This window comes from Penaeus japonicus, unplaced genomic scaffold (genome assembly GCF_977035675.1).
Source record: "Penaeus japonicus unplaced genomic scaffold, GWHDUDI00000001_assembly GWHDUDI00000021, whole genome shotgun sequence".
NCBI lineage: Eukaryota > Metazoa > Arthropoda > Malacostraca > Decapoda > Penaeidae > Penaeus > Penaeus japonicus.
Genome location: NW_028234423.1, coordinates 8,990,689 through 9,008,188, shown reverse-complemented (window position 1 = coordinate 9,008,188; position 17,500 = coordinate 8,990,689). Strand labels below are relative to the sequence as shown.

The 17,500-nt window shown below is 39.0% G+C and overlaps 2 protein-coding genes across 4 annotated transcripts in view; one reads left to right on the top strand and one right to left on the bottom strand.

Annotated features, from left to right (window-relative positions):
- Positions 1 to 7,977, top strand: part of ND-PDSW (NADH dehydrogenase (ubiquinone) PDSW subunit) — an 8,965-nt gene extending 988 nt beyond the window's left edge. Inside the window, exons 3-5 of the mRNA XM_043009593.2 lie at positions 5,129 to 5,264; positions 5,824 to 5,963; positions 7,616 to 7,977. Of these exons, the coding sequence (XP_042865527.2) occupies positions 5,129 to 5,264; positions 5,824 to 5,963; positions 7,616 to 7,740 (401 nt within the window). The 3' untranslated portion in view covers positions 7,741 to 7,977. The remainder of the gene's footprint in view (positions 1 to 5,128; positions 5,265 to 5,823; positions 5,964 to 7,615) is intronic.
- Positions 7,978 to 8,250: 273 nt separating this feature from the next.
- The window catches only part of LOC122249050 (pirin-like), a 14,143-nt gene continuing 4,893 nt past the window's right edge, over positions 8,251 to 17,500 (bottom strand). For 2 of the 3 annotated variants that reach the window (XM_043009591.2, XM_086548643.1), the window contains exons 3-8: positions 16,388 to 16,561; positions 13,569 to 13,683; positions 13,294 to 13,356; positions 12,614 to 12,772; positions 9,241 to 9,363; positions 8,437 to 8,694 (exon numbers count right to left, since the gene is read on the bottom strand). In XM_043009591.2, coding sequence (XP_042865525.2) covers positions 8,549 to 8,694; positions 9,241 to 9,363; positions 12,614 to 12,772; positions 13,294 to 13,356; positions 13,569 to 13,683; positions 16,388 to 16,561 — 780 coding nt within the window. In that variant the 3' untranslated portion in view covers positions 8,437 to 8,548. The other variant, XR_015192008.1, reaches the window with a different exon arrangement.

Sequence of the window (17,500 nt, the reverse complement as noted above, 5' to 3'; positions counted from 1 at the left end):
TTCGGCAATCTTGGCCGGGTATTTTCTATTCTTTAATCTTTGTTTATTATTTGTATTTGATGAGGCAGTGATGCATTTGCTTTCGGGAGTGTTGGCTAGGAAATATAAAATCAGTTGGTGCAATTTGTTTAATTCTACACAAGACGGTATTTGTCTACAAGTGTTTTTTTTTTCTTTTTTCTTTTCTTTTGCTTATGCTATGAAACCTTCATTTACATTGAGAAATTCTTCATAATACTTATAGAGAAGAGAGTCATAACAAGCTTTGGTAAATTTTCCGAATAACGCCGCGTCGCTAAATACCACAAAAGTGGTATTGATGGATTCCTCTCAACCTCTACTATTCATATATAGTGAAATTAATGAGCGCTTGCACCCCTGAAGCCCACAATCTGGGTCCCGATAGTAGGGAAGGGCATGAGGTAGATCAGGGAAATTGCGGGGTAAAATATGAATTCCGGCCATATTTCGTATGCAAAATCTTAACCAATTACCTACCTACCTAACTTTGCTTAGGTTTGAAGTTTGCCCTAGCCAAGGGGGGGCTTCGCCCCCCCCTGGACCCCCCCCTTTTTAAGGCACTTCGTGCTACCTCGTGCTACTTCGGTATCACGAAAACCTTAACCCAACTACCTACCTCACTTTCCCTAGTTTTGAAGTCAGCCTTTGCGAAGAGGGAGCTACGCCCCCCTGTGGATCTCCCCTATTCAGGGCACTTCGTGATACTTATGATGCGTAATTAGTCCTGTAGATGAAAATGCCGCGACACGGATAACCCTCACACTGCGCCATGATGACAGCAACTGAGTCTTCGTCTCATATATTCCTCAGGATAGGAAACTAGGACCGATGATGACGCGACCACTCAATAGAGGGCACTATAATTATACTGTAAATAATGGGGAATCTTGCGCCATCTGTTGAGAGAACATAACAGCACATGCAGGTAATTCCTTGGGGGTTTCCAGTCCACAGCTTGCTACTATCCGTAAATACGTAAACACAGCCATGTTTGAATTTCAGGGCGAGGATGGTGGATTCGGGATATCTTGCCCAAGGTATGTTGCACGAAGTGCCCTAAAATGGGGGGTCCAGGGGGGGGGCGAAGCCCCCCTTTGGCTAGGGAAAAATTCAAAACTAGGCAAAGTTAGGTAGGTCATTGGGTTAAGATTTTGCAAGCGAAATATGCCCCGAAGTAGGACGAGGTAGCACGAAGTGCCTTAAGAAAAGAGACCCAGATTGTGGGGTCCAGGGGTGCAAGCGCTCATTAATTTCATTATATATGAATAGTAGAGGTTGAGAGGAATCCATCGATACCACTTTTGTGGTATTTCGTAACGCGGCGTTATTCGGAAAATTTACCCAAGCTTTTATGTAGCTTTCATGTCTCATGCTCCAGGGAAAGGCTGCCAAATGTCCACCATGCATATTCTGGCAAGATCGAGCTTGGCCTGGTTTCTTACAGGATAATTTATCACCACCAAGGACTACAAACTCTATCGTGCCAGGATCCATGTAATTAATCCGTTAATGACCAGGTGGTTTCGGCTGCGTCTGGACATTTCGTTGGGGATTCTTGAAGTGGGAAGGCCTAACGCAGCAGGCTATTTGTACGCTAAGGTGGCTATTATATCATTGGAGGGAAGACCAGTCAAGTCAGTCTGTCGTTTAGAGGTTAAGGATTGTTGACCATTGTTGGAGTATGAAGCATATAAGTTATTACAATGTTGCTGTAGCAATTTGTTGACCCTAATTAGCAGATGTGGCATTACCTCTGCTTTGTACTGATATTTTACATTTAATCTTTGATATATTTTTTAGATCCATTACGTAATCTTTTCACTATCCTACTCAGGATTGTCTATTTGATTACTAATTGTCATGTAATATTACTATATAGTAATTTCTGTTTTTATATGTTTAAGATATTTCCTAATAGTGATCAGATGAAACAACAAAACTCAAGATATTATTTAGTATGTTTACATATAGGAAATCCAAGAGAATGTCTTGGATAAAGAGGTAAAAGTTACAGAAAGAAATTGAAGAAAACTGAAATGTGTATAGTAATAGTGAATATGCACTAGAATTATTGTGTAGTTCCCAGTTGAATTGTTGTAATCAACAATGAAAATTTTAAGACATCACTTAACCCTTTGATGACAGTGTGTCACACCCGTGTGACACAGCTAAATGCCAAATAACAGGGCGACACACCAGTTTGACATTCCCGATGCAATATTGCATAGACCCGGCATATGGGGTTTCCACTTATCGCCGGCCCGTTGGGATTGGGTAAATTTGTCTTGGCCAACAATTAGGCATCTGGGAAGGATGCAAGAAGTTGGTAATAGATGTGTGTATATATATATATATATATATATATATATGATAAATTTTCTGAATAATGCCGCATTACTAAATACCATCTCAACCTCTACTATTCATATATAGTGGATATGATGCGTGATCCCACCCCTGTACCCCACAATCTAGGTCCCCCTTTTTTTAAGGCAGTTCTTGCAACCTCGTGCTTTGGGGCATATTTCGTATGCAAGATCTTAACCCAATTAATTACCTACCTTACTTTGCCAAGGTTTGAAGTTAGCTCAAGCCAAGGGGCTTCACCCCCCCCTGGATTACCCTATTCAGGACACTTAGTGCAACATACCTTGTGCAAAGTACCTTGATAACCACCATCCTCACCCTGAAATTCAAACATGGTTGTGTTACATATTTACAGCTACTGACAAGCTGTGGACTGGAAGCCTTCAATGAATTACCTGCATGCACCATTATGTTCTTTGTATGGATGGCGTAATATTCCATATTTTTTACATTATGATTATAGTGCCCTCAATTGAGTGGTCACATTATTGGTCCTAGTTTCCTATCCTAAGGAATACATATGCTCATGCGCAGTACTTCACACAGCATCGAAGTCTCAATTACTGTCATCATAGTGCAGTGTGAGGATTATTCATGGTTGTGGCATCATCTACATAAGTAGCACGAAGTGCCATGAATAGGGGGGGACCCCCCTATTCATGGCTAGGGCTAACTTCAAAACTAGGCAAAGTTCAGTAAGTAATTGATATAAGATTTTGCATACAAAATATGCCCCGAATTCATATTTTACCCCACAACAAGGATAGCCATAACCCATTGGTCACGGTATTAAATAAATGTTTGTGCAGTAGGATGGCTGGTTTATGTGTCTGGCATGGTGCCATCCGCATCTATGACCGACTCTGCCTTTGCAGCAGATCATGCCATCTGCTGCCAATGGGTTAATACAGGCTTGCTACAATAATGATGCTGCTTGTGAGGTGCTGCACTGCAGTTTAATGTATCCATGTTCACATAGTCCTCATTCACAAGTGTGAAAGAATTAAGGGTTTTCAGCTATCTTTAGAAGGCTTTGCATCTGTATGGTTACATGGCATGTGAATCTTGTGTAAAGTCTCGTGTACACTGACGAAGATAGCCTAAACCACAAACTGTCAACCCGTCAGATTTTGTACTGACAATTGGCATCAAAACTGCAACCTGTGAACCCGTCAGATTTTGTACTGACGATGGGTGTCAAAACTGCAAACTGTCAACCCGTCAGATTTTGTACTGACGATGGGCGTCAAAACCACAAACTGTCAACCCGTCAGTTTTTGTACTGATGTTAGGTGTCAAGACAAATTCAAGAAAATTATGATAGGTTGTCATGACATATCTGACACTAGGGGAGAGCAGTATGTTGTGTTTCTAAATTACTGAGTAATGATATTCACCAAAATAGGTTTAGTTAAAAATCACAAACAGCTACCCACAGTCACTAGTGAGTGTCAGCTTTAGGTAGTGAAAACATACAACCAGATGCTAACATTGATAACAGTATCAATGGTACAGTATTTGCAGATAGAATGAGAAGAGGAAGGTAAACCAGACTGTGTGTAATGACTGCATTGTGCCACTGTACCCATATGGCTGCATTTGTGCTGTGGCTAGGTAGAAGCAGTTAGCATAGGTTGTCTCTCTCTTCCCCATCATTTCATGTTTTGTTTTTTTCAAGGAAGACAGGCTGTGACATGTCACATTCTGCTTCCTCACTCTGAAATAAAACCTGTCTGAAGTGCCTCACAGCTGGCATTAGTGCTAATTAATCTGTCTTTGTGTTATGATTGTCCAAACCTTGAATGTAGTGGAGCAAAGTATAATTTACGATTTTATGAAATATTAAGATATATATTGTCAGTGCACATTACTTGTAGCATATACATGAGATTTACTGAAAACTTGCAGAAGAGGAATATAGTGTAAAATAAGTGTAAAATAAGATTTGTTCTAATATTAATTTCAAGTGTTATTTTTACTATAAATATGTTGGCACAGAACTTTAGTGTCTGTAAACTATACGTGCCAGATCCATTCCGTTTTCTTATTTTTCTTGTGTTTTGTCACTTGGCTCTCTTCCACCCAGATTTTGATTTGAAGCAAAGATAACCAATGATTACCAAACCTCATTTGCTCTTTTATGACTTTCTTGTGTATGTCTTTTGCCTCGCCAGCAGGGAATGTCACAGATATGAGTAAATATTTGTGTATATTCATGAATGCAATCATAATCAAGTAATTGATTCTGAATTAATAGTAATATATATACTCATAGTATGATTGGCTTGTGTGAATCATGGGTGTTATAATTTCTTCAAATGCCGAACACATTTTGAGGATTGGTTTATTCCATAAAATCTAAATGCCTTTCATGTGTACATAAATGCAATACTTTCTTTTTCGCATTATGCTTTTTTTACTTGCTTTGCATTGTGCTCTACCAGGTTAATAAATTCACCCATCACAGTTTTGTAGATTATGGTATCAATTCTTTGGAAGGCTATATGGAAAGCCTTTTTTTTTGTGTGTGTGTGTGTGTGTGTGTGTGTGTGTGTGTGTGTGTGATGGGATATTGATTTCTGTTAAGGTAGATGTCATGGTTTGGAGTAGCAAGTTGACTTATTTTCTATCAGGAGTTTTTAACTTTCAAACTGATCTAGTTACTAACTCCTTCAAATACTGGGAAAGGTTTGATTTGTAACTGTGAATATATATTCTTAATGTATTTTTCCCCCCTCAGAATCGGTGGTAGAAAAAAATAGAGCAGATTACCCCTGGTATCACCGCCAGTTCCGCCGTGTCCCAACGATTGATGAATGCTACACTGATGATATCGTCTGCTATATTGAAGCGGATGAGCAGTTCAAGAGAGACCGGTAAGGGACTGAACATTCTCATGGGGGATCAGGTGATATTCACACCTCTCTTTACCAGGTGTTATTTCTTTTTATAAATTGGCATATTAACCATTTGTACTACTGCTGGCACACTCCATTTTACATTAGGTTAATTATTAATGCCCAGATAATAAGATTCAAGTGAAATTAAAGATTCCAGCTATAAATGGGCATCTCCACTACAGAGAGAGTGGCCATAGGTGACATATGTCATCCCAGGAATCTAGTTGGTGGCCCAAGGTGCTCCCGTTATTTTATATTATTATTAGTTTTCACCAGTCTTAGGTGGGATACTGATGATACTGGTAAGCTGGATATGGACAGTGGAGACAAAACTAGGATATTAAGCTTTCGTTTCTGATTACGTCTATTCAGCATATTTGTGGTAATCTGGAGATTGTCTCTGAATTTGTCATGCTGGGGGTATTTGTAAACTTCTTGGGCAACCTCTTGGTTGTTCATTCCTAAAAATATTCCTAAGAATACCTATTTTGCATCCATCATTACCCACTTTTTGAGGATTTTCTGTTTCTCACAGAATGGTTGACAATGAGGTTTTGAACATTCTGCGTCAGCGCAAGGAGGACTGTGTCATGTACGAGGGTGCCGACAGCAAGGCTAAGTGTGGAAAGCTGATTGAGGAATACGACAAGGCTGCTGAAAACTGGTTCATTAAGTGTAAGTTCTATTTGTGGATCTTATTGACCAAGCTAGATGATTCTGGATAATCTCTTTGTTTCTCTGTGGTGCAGTAGCGTATGGTTGGTATATTTTAAATTATTTTAGTTTACAGAGGTAGATTTTGTATGGATGAGAATATACAAATGTAGATTTTAATTTAAATTTGTTGATATTATATTTGTATAAGCAGTATTAACCCATTCACGCTGGAAAATGTGTTATCATGTCCTGGAAATATTTCGCTCTTGTGAGCTGACATCCTATCATGTCATGATCTCTCCCTTTAAATACATGTTTGACATAGTTATGTATGGATATACTCATTGCACTTGCATTTCTATGAACACACTGTCCTTGACTTATTAACCCAATGACGATGGGGTGTCACACCCCTGTGACACGGCAAAAAGTGTGTGATGACGGGGCTACACACCAGTGTGATGTCCCTGAGGCGATATTACTTAGGCCCAGAGTGGGGGGTTGCCAGTTCTCGCCGGGCCCATCAGCATTGGGTTAAAGAGAAAAAGAAAAAAGCAAGCCTATTAGCGTCCCATAAAATCAGATGGGTGTAGAGCACTCTGAGAAGTGCAGTATTGCAACAGGAGAGATCTAGTACTTGGAGGCTGCATGTATTTATTATCTTCAAAGAGGGAGCAGCATTAGGCAAATAATTGGCCTGGCGTGAATGGGTTAAAGGGTAATACTGCATATCCTCCTATAACATGGCAATGTAAATTGGCAACATTTAGTGTTCACTATATATCTAGTATAAAAGTCTTATTCAGATGAGGCTCTCTCCAAGTCACCCAGTGTATTATATCAAGTGTTTTTTTTTTGAGCAATGCAAAATTGCTGACTAGGCCTAGCTTCCTTACCATATCTCACCACAGTCATCCAATGTCACCAAACTCAAGACTCTGCCCTTCCTCTGGAACACATGTACATGAAATCATGGAACAGTTATTATAAAAGGGCCTAAAATATCAATAACTCTGATTCCATGGTAGTTAGGCATTTTGTGGCTATTTTACAAAAATTATTAGGGATTTGGAATAGCAAATGAAAAGTAGTCCTGTAAACTTGGTTTATTGACAGCGACATATGTGGTAGGATGGCTAGTAAACTTTTTGTGACATATGCCGCTGTTGCACACCAAAAAAAATTCCCTTTGTCAATTATTTAGCAGTCGTTTGATGCTGTTTACTCACCTGACTATCTGTGCTGGCTGCAATCCCTGAACTGATTGTGACACATAATATATGCTAAAGGAAAGTTTCTTTTAACAGCTATTGTGAGAAGCATTCACAAGAAATGGCTTGAGAAATAAGAGACAAACAATGTAGAGTGACTGGAGTAGATTGTGATATGTGATCAATCGCAGTATTGTGGAGAGATTTGCCTTTTTGCTGCACTTCATTGCCGGCACTAGACAGTGAACCTTTTGCAATATATTTAGATGTTGCACTATAAGTTCTGTTAAATGAAATACACATTACTTATATGCACGTTCCAGGAGGATCTACTGTTGGGAACCATATAAAATTAGGATTGAAGGGAGGACCATACTTATAAATAATGCAGCTTTCATGACCATAGTTTTTGTAGAAGCACCTTAAGTAGTACAATAATAATTTTAATCCATACTCCAGATGGTGACTTGGGTGCTTATGGCAATGTGAAAGACGCCTACATGAAGCAGAAACACCGCCTCATCTGGGAGCGCCGCCATGGACCTGTTGGCTCGGGAATGAAGGACGCTCTTGCAGGACACTGAAAGAGCATTAAGTAGGAACTCTTGATATTACAGGGGTCACTCTTGGTTTGGTTTGAGTAGATGATGGTGAGGTGTGTCCTGTTAAGTTTAATCTTTATATGCCAGTGTATATAAAGAGCGTTAATTCATATTGTGGACATGAACAGATGTCAAAAAGGTTCTCATTCGATCAGATGGACGATAATGCTTTGTAAAATCACCAGAAGCTGTACATAATAATAAATAGATTTTATTTGATGTGTATTTTGATTTAAGACTTCCCTCGGATCTAAATTATATTCCTTAAAGTTCTTGGGAGAAAATATTACTCATATTTTAAGTGACAAGGCTACCCTGGTTTTGTTCAACACAGTATCTACCTCCGTCATGTGTGTGTTTGATCTTTGTTCAATTCTGATTTTTTTTATTTACTTCAAATAACAGGCATGTGAATTTAGACATTATATTTGTATTTACATTTATGCACTTCATACAGACCAAATTTGTAGTTTGTTAAAAAAAGGAATAGAATTTCAATTTCATAAAATTTAATTTTACTTAAAAATACCAACACCAATTATTACTATGGTTTAAAACTACACAAACTGTTGCTTTGTCAACATACACATGTAACATATATAGATTTTTTTTTCATGTTGTACAATATATACTGAAATATACATTGTCTAGTAAAAAAATAAAATGTGCTATATACTGAAATATACATTGTCTAGTAAAAAAATAAAATGTGCTAGTAACTATCTATCTTCACAGCAGAACTGTTCCTAATGGCTAATGGTCTGCCTCAGTAATAAACATGTCAGTTTGTTTATTTCTGTGCAACCGATCTCCACCCATGAGCATTCTCAAAGCCATTCTGTTGGAGGTTGTAGTCTGTTATAGCCTCATTGATCTCCTCTTGTGTGTTCATGACAAAGGGGCCATACTGTGCGACAGGCTCTCCTATGGGCTGGCCTGTTGAGAAGGGAAAATAGGTGAGTCATTAGGAGTGCATGACCTGTCATATATAAACAAAATGTACATGGACACTTCCTTGTATCAAGACAGTGAGATGACCAAATATCTTTCTAGGACTCTCTAAGCCATCCAACCAGACTTGTACTCTAAAAATAAAAAATATTGAGAGGTCAGGGGGAACACAATGCCACATCCTTATGAATTTGTTTTATTTATCAAGGATTTTCTTTTCTTATTCAGAAATTAGATCAAAATTAAAACTAAAAAATCCTTATGGTCCTCCAAATTTCCTTTATTCTTTTGCTGTAATTCTATCTTATGTATCTACTCGTATTAGTTCAAAGAATTACCAATGATATTCCTTGTTACTCATCTCTAATATAATTGGGAGAATGTGAAAGGTAAATGAAGAATAAAAAATGCAGAGAAGAGAAGAAAGCACACAATAAAAATAATCCAAGTGGCAAGGAAAAAGCAGACTTAGAAGCATAGAGAGAGAATTATAGAAGAAATTTAAAAATCGTCTCAAACCCATCCACGCACCTGCAATTAGGACGAAGTGAGCTCTTTCAGGACCCATGTTGGTCACCCGCACGGAGTCACCTTCACCGAGGACGAGGGTGTGGTGAGCTTCACTCTCCACGTCCTCTTCCTCATCTGCACTTTCTGGAAAAGGGGTAAAAGCCATTACTGTTAATAAGTATTCCTATTATTGATAAATAAAAGCAGTATTGTTCATAGTAAAAATATAACAAGTGCCATTTATATTTACAATGTTCAGAATCAATACAGCTGTGCTATTAGAATTCAAATATTTTATTGGTATTCTTTACAAATGTAGGACCTGTAAATATCCATGGTCTTAACAGGCTTCCTGGTCACATTTGACTTGATCAATGCCAGTAATGAACCAAAGAGAAAAAATGATAAGAATATCAAATATCAGTGAGCCCTTTAGTCATTCATTCAACAAATGTCTTTGCATGATTTATCTTTCTATTTCTCGGTATGAGGACGAATGAATAACTCGACAATGCAAGAGATGTTATTAATGTGTTTTGGTCTTGTAAATTCTTGTAAACATATACAAAAGCAAGGCTGTGAATCATGTATATGAAACAAGAGCTTGGAGGCCACTTTGAGGCTCCTGCTCCATGATATGATGTTTATGGCACTGTCAGGATTACTAAAAAGATGGTTTCTCATTTCGTAACAAACTACCTATTTTTGTACCAGATGTGTTAGCAACTTATGTACTGGCCAAATACCTTGCATCAATTACATCTCTTGGTATGCACTTATTCTTATTCATAGTTTTTCTACAAGCCACAGCGGACTCGATTTCTATCTTTTTACACTATATTTGTTTCTCTCTATAAACACATCTGTACATATCTCTATGTAAATCAATCTATCAAATTTCCTATCTCTATCTGTCTCGTATATACCCACACTATATCATATCATATGCGGATGATATCATCATCCAAGTCTTTGATAGAGGGGAATATGTACTCAGGAGATTCAGCAAAAAGTGTGCTTCTCTTGGCCTCATAATCAACCCTATCAAAACCAAACATTATCTAGACCTCGTCAACAGCCCTAATGCTAAGCTTAGGTGGACAAGTTATTGCAAGGACTGACTCCTACAGTTATCTTGGTGTTATGGGGATTGCTCCACACCTCATGTCACGCAATTCTCGTTACACCCAGGAAATTATTAACGATATCAAAGAACGTTGCTTGGAACGTTTAAGACCATTACAATTTATATGTAACAGTTGCGTTGGTGCCTCCCTCAGAGTCCTGAGATTGATGTATATTACCTTAGTTCAGTCCGTGATTGACTATGCGAGTCCTTAGTTTGTTACCTCCAAATGCCCTCAAACCCCTTGAAGTTCTACAGAACAAGGCTATGAGAATTATACTCGGTTGCCCAATGACTGCCAAAGTTCTAGTCATGAATATTTAATACCGTTCTTGGTACTAGAATCTTGCAGCTCCTACCCAAACCACAAATTTCCCAAGCTCTGGCAAATGAGATCAGTCACAGAGCCAGGTTTGCTCGGCCTTGATATTCCAATCTAATACACTCCAACTTAGAACGGAAAGCCAAAACTGCCCAGACCATCCTCAGCTTCAATATCTGGAGCATTGATGCTCTTAATATCTCAGAAACCAAACTATCTGCACCATGGCATAGAACTCGTGTATATGTCCATATTGACAAACTGCCAGGACCTAAATCCATGATTTTGACATCAGAACTGAAGTTTCATTACCTGAAGTATATAGATATCCTCCATCCTCTTGATGGTGAACCCCCACTTGCAATCTATTGTGATGCCTCCACTGATCCTCATATAGCAGCTGGGATTGGAGTCTTAATTCCCGACATTTCTTACAGAGAAAGTGTGCGGATTTCAGACTGGGCAAGCACAACTGATGCTGAATCATTAGCCATGTACCATGCGATAAAGGAAGGTAGTGAACAGGGGCGCCACCTATAGAACTCACTGCATTTAGCCCAGAAAACATGGTATCTAAAAACATCCTACATCAAATTTCCAGACTCTCGGAGCTGGGTATACAAGTGTCATTGTACTGGGCACCCTCTCATATAGGAATATCATCATGTGAAAAAGTAGACCAGTTAGCCAAATTCGCACTTTCCTATGAAGAACCACACTATACTATACCATTATCTCTTACTCCGATGAAAAGTCGTATTAATAACTGTTTAAGAGATTATGAGGATCAGGGATTTGCTAAAGAAAAGATGAAAAAAAAAATGGACATGGCACTATCTGGGATGAAAGTATTGCCGGGACATCATACATGGACAAGCCCTATGAATTGTAAAGGTCTGTCACGGAGGCAACTAGTTATACTAACCAGGTTACGCATAAGCTATCATTATACTATACCAGGGGTTCCCAAACTTTTTGTTCCTCAGTACCCCTTAGGCTTTTTATAGGTTCCCATGTACCCCTAACACTAAAAATTAAGCTTAATAGTAAAAAAGGACGTGAGCCGCCAGGCACTGACGCGTCGATAAACACGTCCTGTACCAGTCATTTCTAGATTGGTACAGGTAGTCCTACAGATCTACACTGCAGATCAAGCCATGTGAGGTTTATAATAGTAAAAACAAATGGTACATAAAGGTGGTGCTAATCAACACAAAGAAAATGAGAAAAGTGCAATCTGAGTGCAGATTACAACACCATGTATTGTGCAAGTAATTGTTTCCTTCAGACCAAATGTACCCCCTGAAACGTGCAAATGTACCCCTGGGGGTACATGTACCCCAGTTTGGGAACCCCTGTACTATACAATATGTGCAGGATACAGTTTTGGATGCAAAACCAGTCACATAACACCACTGTAAATTGTGCGTAAAAGCTAAATCACATAGTCTCAACCACTACTTGCTTTGCTGTACGGAAACTGCATCCTATCGATCGAACAGAACTGTACAAAGAACATCACTTGTAGATTATATTAATCTTATTATAGACACTGGTCTTGTTTTTGACATGATCAGTGACATAAAAGTTTTTTTTTACCGACTAGGTAAAACATGTAAATATGTTAACCAGTATAATGCAGCCCCTCAATTATGTAAGATTTGTGCTTGACTAAGCCCTTTACGCAATAGAAGCTTAGCCAGTTTGGATAGATGCTTGACATCTTACCCTGGCTTTTTGCAGGGCATGTAAATTGTTCTGCAAATAAACCATATCAAATCAAATCAAATCACACTCCGAAAGCCGATCCCAATCATCAAACGAATTCCCCGCAAACGTCTCCCAAAACCTAATACCATGCATCCCTCGCCATCAACACCCATGGACCCACCCCCTCTCTACAGCAATCAAACATATTTAAACCTCTTCCCCTTCTTCAAACTTACGGACTCTGATCATGCCAGAAAGGACATACAGAAACGCATTCCACGACTGTGGCACAGCTTGGACGACCCTGGCGCCCGGCTGCTGCTCGAAGTCCAGGTAGTAGACGGGGGTGTGGGTTCGCACAGGGGACTGGACGCCCATGCTCTCTCCTGCGATCACTGAGATGGAGAGAAAGCATGTTCAGAAAGAAAAGAATGGGTGTGATTTCACTAGGGGAGATATTAAAGTTTTTCGATTTTTATGAATCGTCAAACTTGCAATGTTGTCTTTGTAGAAACGCTTATATCGTTTTCACTATTTTTTTCTCTCTCCTTTTACTACATAAGGGCGTAACGAAGGAGGATATCTCTGTCGACAAAATTTCACTGACTTCACTGCTTTAAACCTTTAATTAGACATATTTACATTAACCAATAAAATATATCTGCTTAGAATCATTTTCTTCAATGGGACGGGGGTAAAATTTTGAACAAATTAAAGGAACACTATTTTTTGTACGCCCTGACTCAGCAATGTCATTAGTGTGACCGTTTTCTTTTTATTCTACTATTTCAACGGTCGCAATAGTTACATAGCAGTTATTACTGCTACTGCTATTATCACCACTGGTTCACTATTCCTACCGTAACTGTGCATGCCATATATTTGTTACTGTACTGTAATAAGTAACTCAATTTACCTTTAACAGTGGTCCCATCCTGTGTCATGCTGGGTATTTCTGTTGCTAAGAGCTCCTGGTAAGCTGTGGGGGACGAACTATTAGCACTTCTATAGAAACAAAAAGCACAGCATACTCGCATTCACACATACACAAATCTATCCATAACTCAGTTTTAAATATTCCAAATTGTATCATTTGCTCGTCTACGATATATCCCTAAATTAAAATAAAAAAGAGAATAATCATAATAATCACAAACAACACAAGAGTGGGGAAAAAAAGGGGAAAAGTACCTGGTTCGATCATTTTCTGTGCCTTGGGAAGATTAACCCACAGTTGTAGGCCTACATTGTCCCCTTCGGTAGCCGGCATTTCCGAGTGGACTACGCCCCGCCCCGCCGTCATCCACTGGAGGGAGATGGGTCCATTTGGTCAAGGAAGGCTAATGAAGGGTGTAAGATAAATTTGTTTCTTTACTCTTGCCTACCTAATTCTCTCTCTCTCTCCTCTTATTTTTTTTATTTATTTTTTTTATTTATTTATTTATTTTTTTTTTTTTTTGGGGGGGGGGTATCTTCATACTCGTTCTCTTTTCTTTCTCCATATTAATTCTCCACTCAATATGGTCACCCTATGTGAACTTATATTGCAATGTCAAGCTTAACATTCGAGTAGTAGCAGTCTATCAAAATTTAAACGTACAATGAGGTGATCTTATCTATAACTTATCTATTCGTCCACCGTTATTATTTTCTCTCCTTTTTCGCTTTTCACGCAGTCAGCATTTAGCCACAAGCCATTGGTGAATATCCGATATCCGATATTACACAAATACTGGCTTAAAAATTTGACACACACGAGCATATGCACGCCAGAATGGCAACAGCAGCAGAAAGTAGAAAACTATATCAATTTAAACACCATATTAATTCTGCTACCATCTTCTAACTTGTATGAAAATTATATGGAGATATATGAAACCCTTAAAAATCTATAATTGCGGCAGCTATGAAATACCTAATTAACTTATTTTCCGATGACCTTTCAGTCTTTTACAACCACTGTACTTGGTTGTTTCTTCAACGCCTATCTGCCAATAGTCTATTAGAACTTAGATTCTTATAAATTCTGTCTTCGACCGTTTCTTCCTGTCTCCGCCCTCCATCCATTCTTTCTTTCTCTTTCTCTCCCTCCCTCTCTTGCAATTACTTCTTTGCAACATTGACTCCATCCTTCTTCCTGTTGCTCTCTCTATCTTTCTCTCGCCTCCCTTCTCTCTCCACACCCGATCTGATAAGCTTTCTGTATCCAATAACCCCTTAAACAACTGTCAAAAGCTGATCGAGTGAATGATGGAGATATCATGGCTTGAGGATTTTTAAGGGGATTGCCAGATACTTCAGCACTTAAAAAATGAAACTCGGCATTCATCTAAATGCGTACAGTGATGCTGACTTACACATTCAATATAAGCATAATGTGTTGTAGAAACTATACGTTGTTTTCATTAAGAACTATTGATATCTATCATTACAAACATGATAAAAATTACTAAATTATGTCAGATTTCTATTTTTCATGACAAGTTCATACACCTACCTAGCAGTGCTGCTAGTGTAACTTGCTTAGTGAATAAAGATTCCCGACTATTTTGTAGAAATCTGAAAATGTTACATTGTTTAAACTCCCAGGTGAGAGTGTCAAGCAAGATGGATTATCTCTACAAGCTTATCATAAAGACACAAGGCACCGGCACTCATGAACCCTGGCTTTCATCTCCCGGCACTTAAGATTACAATCATAGAACCAAGGCAACGTTCAGTCTAGTTTCGCATAAAAATGGGTTATTTCATGGCCAAAGGTGTGAGGAAAATGCCAGTAATATTTTTGAAGTTTGTCTGCGTCTACTTGTCCGCTAATATATTGAGATAACTGATTCAGACAAAAGGCTTGGGTGTAATGAGCTTTAGACAAGTATTCGGAAGATTCGTCGGACAATGCATTTGGAAAAGCGAATGATGGCGAAAAAAACACAAAAGACTTTTGCAGTATGTAGTCATCTTGTCTTATTGTTAAGGCCGACTTACAGTAATAGCCGCGAAGAAGGGCGTCAAAATATTCTTTCAATTAACTGACATGTTGTTTCATAAATTCAGAATGTTTCACCTTTAACTACATATCGATACAACAATCAGTCAGTTAACATATCCACCTGTGAATCATATCGGAAGAGGGAGCAGAAAATCCAATATCACGTCAAAAAGGGGACAACTCACTCGTTATAACATCAGTTCTGGAAACCAGTATTTAAGGGAAATTTTATGAATCTATCACCGTTACCAAGTAGCCTCACATGGTAAGGATGAAACAGTTGCAAGAAGAATCGTAAAGCAAGACAGCAATTTAGAATTATCGGCCGTGTCCCTAGTCCTTTGCCATCCCACCGATACGACCGTCATAAGCAGACCATATAGGTTGTCTGAGGTCACAAGGGGCGAAGGACAATGGCGATGCCGTTATACTTTTCCTTTCTGTGCTCTTGCCTTCGTCAGCCATCCCACGCACTTAGGACGAGGAGGCAGTCGTTCCAATAATATTTGGTAAAATGCGTAAGGACCACTAAAAACAATGCGGCTATGGGATACGGGTGTCTTATGCATGTTCCCAGGGAAATGGAAATTGCTGGCGTCAGTATGGCTAGAGGAAGCGGAAGTGAGGCTGCCATAGAAAACGACACCCACACTACTACTACTACTACTACTACTACTACTACTACTACTACTACTACTACTACTACTACTACTACTACTACTACTATTACTACTACTACTACTATTACTACTACTACTACTACTACCTGTCACCATTGCTATTGCGATTTATATTAACATTACTACTACTTCTAACGGTGTTGGTAATAATGACTTCGGTAATACTACTGCAATCTCCTTTCAGTTTCACAACTCAATGCCATATTTATGCACAAAACTATAAGTACTACTACAATTACTCTTGTAACCACTGATACCCCCCTACATCTATCTGATCTACAACATCAGCAACCATCCTCCTCTCACTGACAAACAGACAAACAAACAAAGAGAAAACTAACCTGCAGATCGCCCTTCGAAATAACGCCTTCATGGCCACAGAAGTCCTGATGCTTGAAGGCGCCCTTGAGCATGTACGTGACCGTTTCGAAGCCCCTGTGAGGGTGGTCTGGAAACCCTGCTGGAGGGCGAACTCGGAACTCGTCCAGCATCAAGAAAGGGTCTAGTCTTCTCAGCTGTCGACGAGGTGTGATTTAGTTTTTTTTTTTTTTTTTTTTTTTTTTTTTTTTTTTTTTTTTTTTTTTTGGGGGGGGGGTGGCTTGATAGATGGAGATTTGCACTATGGTTGGATTGGACTGCTTATAAGTGGATGGCTTGACTGGATTGGTTATAATTGGCTGGCTTAATTGGATTGGTTATAACTGGCTGGCCTGATTAGACTGGTTATGACTGGCTACCTTGATTGGATTGGTTGTGATTGGCTGGCTTGGTAGGCCAGAGTTACGACTGGCTGGTTTGATTCGACTGGTTGTTATGACTAACTGGTTCGACTGGATTGCTGATCACGCGAGAGAACTATCGGTGCTTCTTTAGCGTGCATTCTACTTGGACTGCAGGCTGTTAGCTATATCATACTATAGCTCTATTTTATTCACTTTATATATCAATCGTCAATAAAAAAAAACAACAACATACAAACAAATGTAGGTGCACACTGAAGAAATGTTTCCTTGCTGTAAATTCTCCAACCAACAACTCTGGGAATCCGGGGTTTTAGGAGGGTAAATACGGCCGAAATGGCTCAGTGCAGATATCTTATGGTGAAAGATTAAAATATGAAGAAAAAAAACGAGCCAATATGCGTATTTCAAATTGTGAAGGAAGAGGAAAAGTGGAGAAACCGAGCCAATAACCGTATTTAAACTAATTCTATAACCGAGCGTGAAAGAGAAACATTAGCTGCAAGAATCGGCCGCACAGGATTCGAACCACACGAAGAAACGAACGAGAGACCCTATCCTATTTGTTTTTTTTCCGCAAATGTCGCCGTAAAAGCCAAAAACCTTCCTATCCCGGAAATTCGGTTTACTATTTTATGAATACATGCGTATGAGAGGGCGAAGAACATTTGGTTTCCGTTGGATACATTATCTTGAACAATGTTATTTCACTGC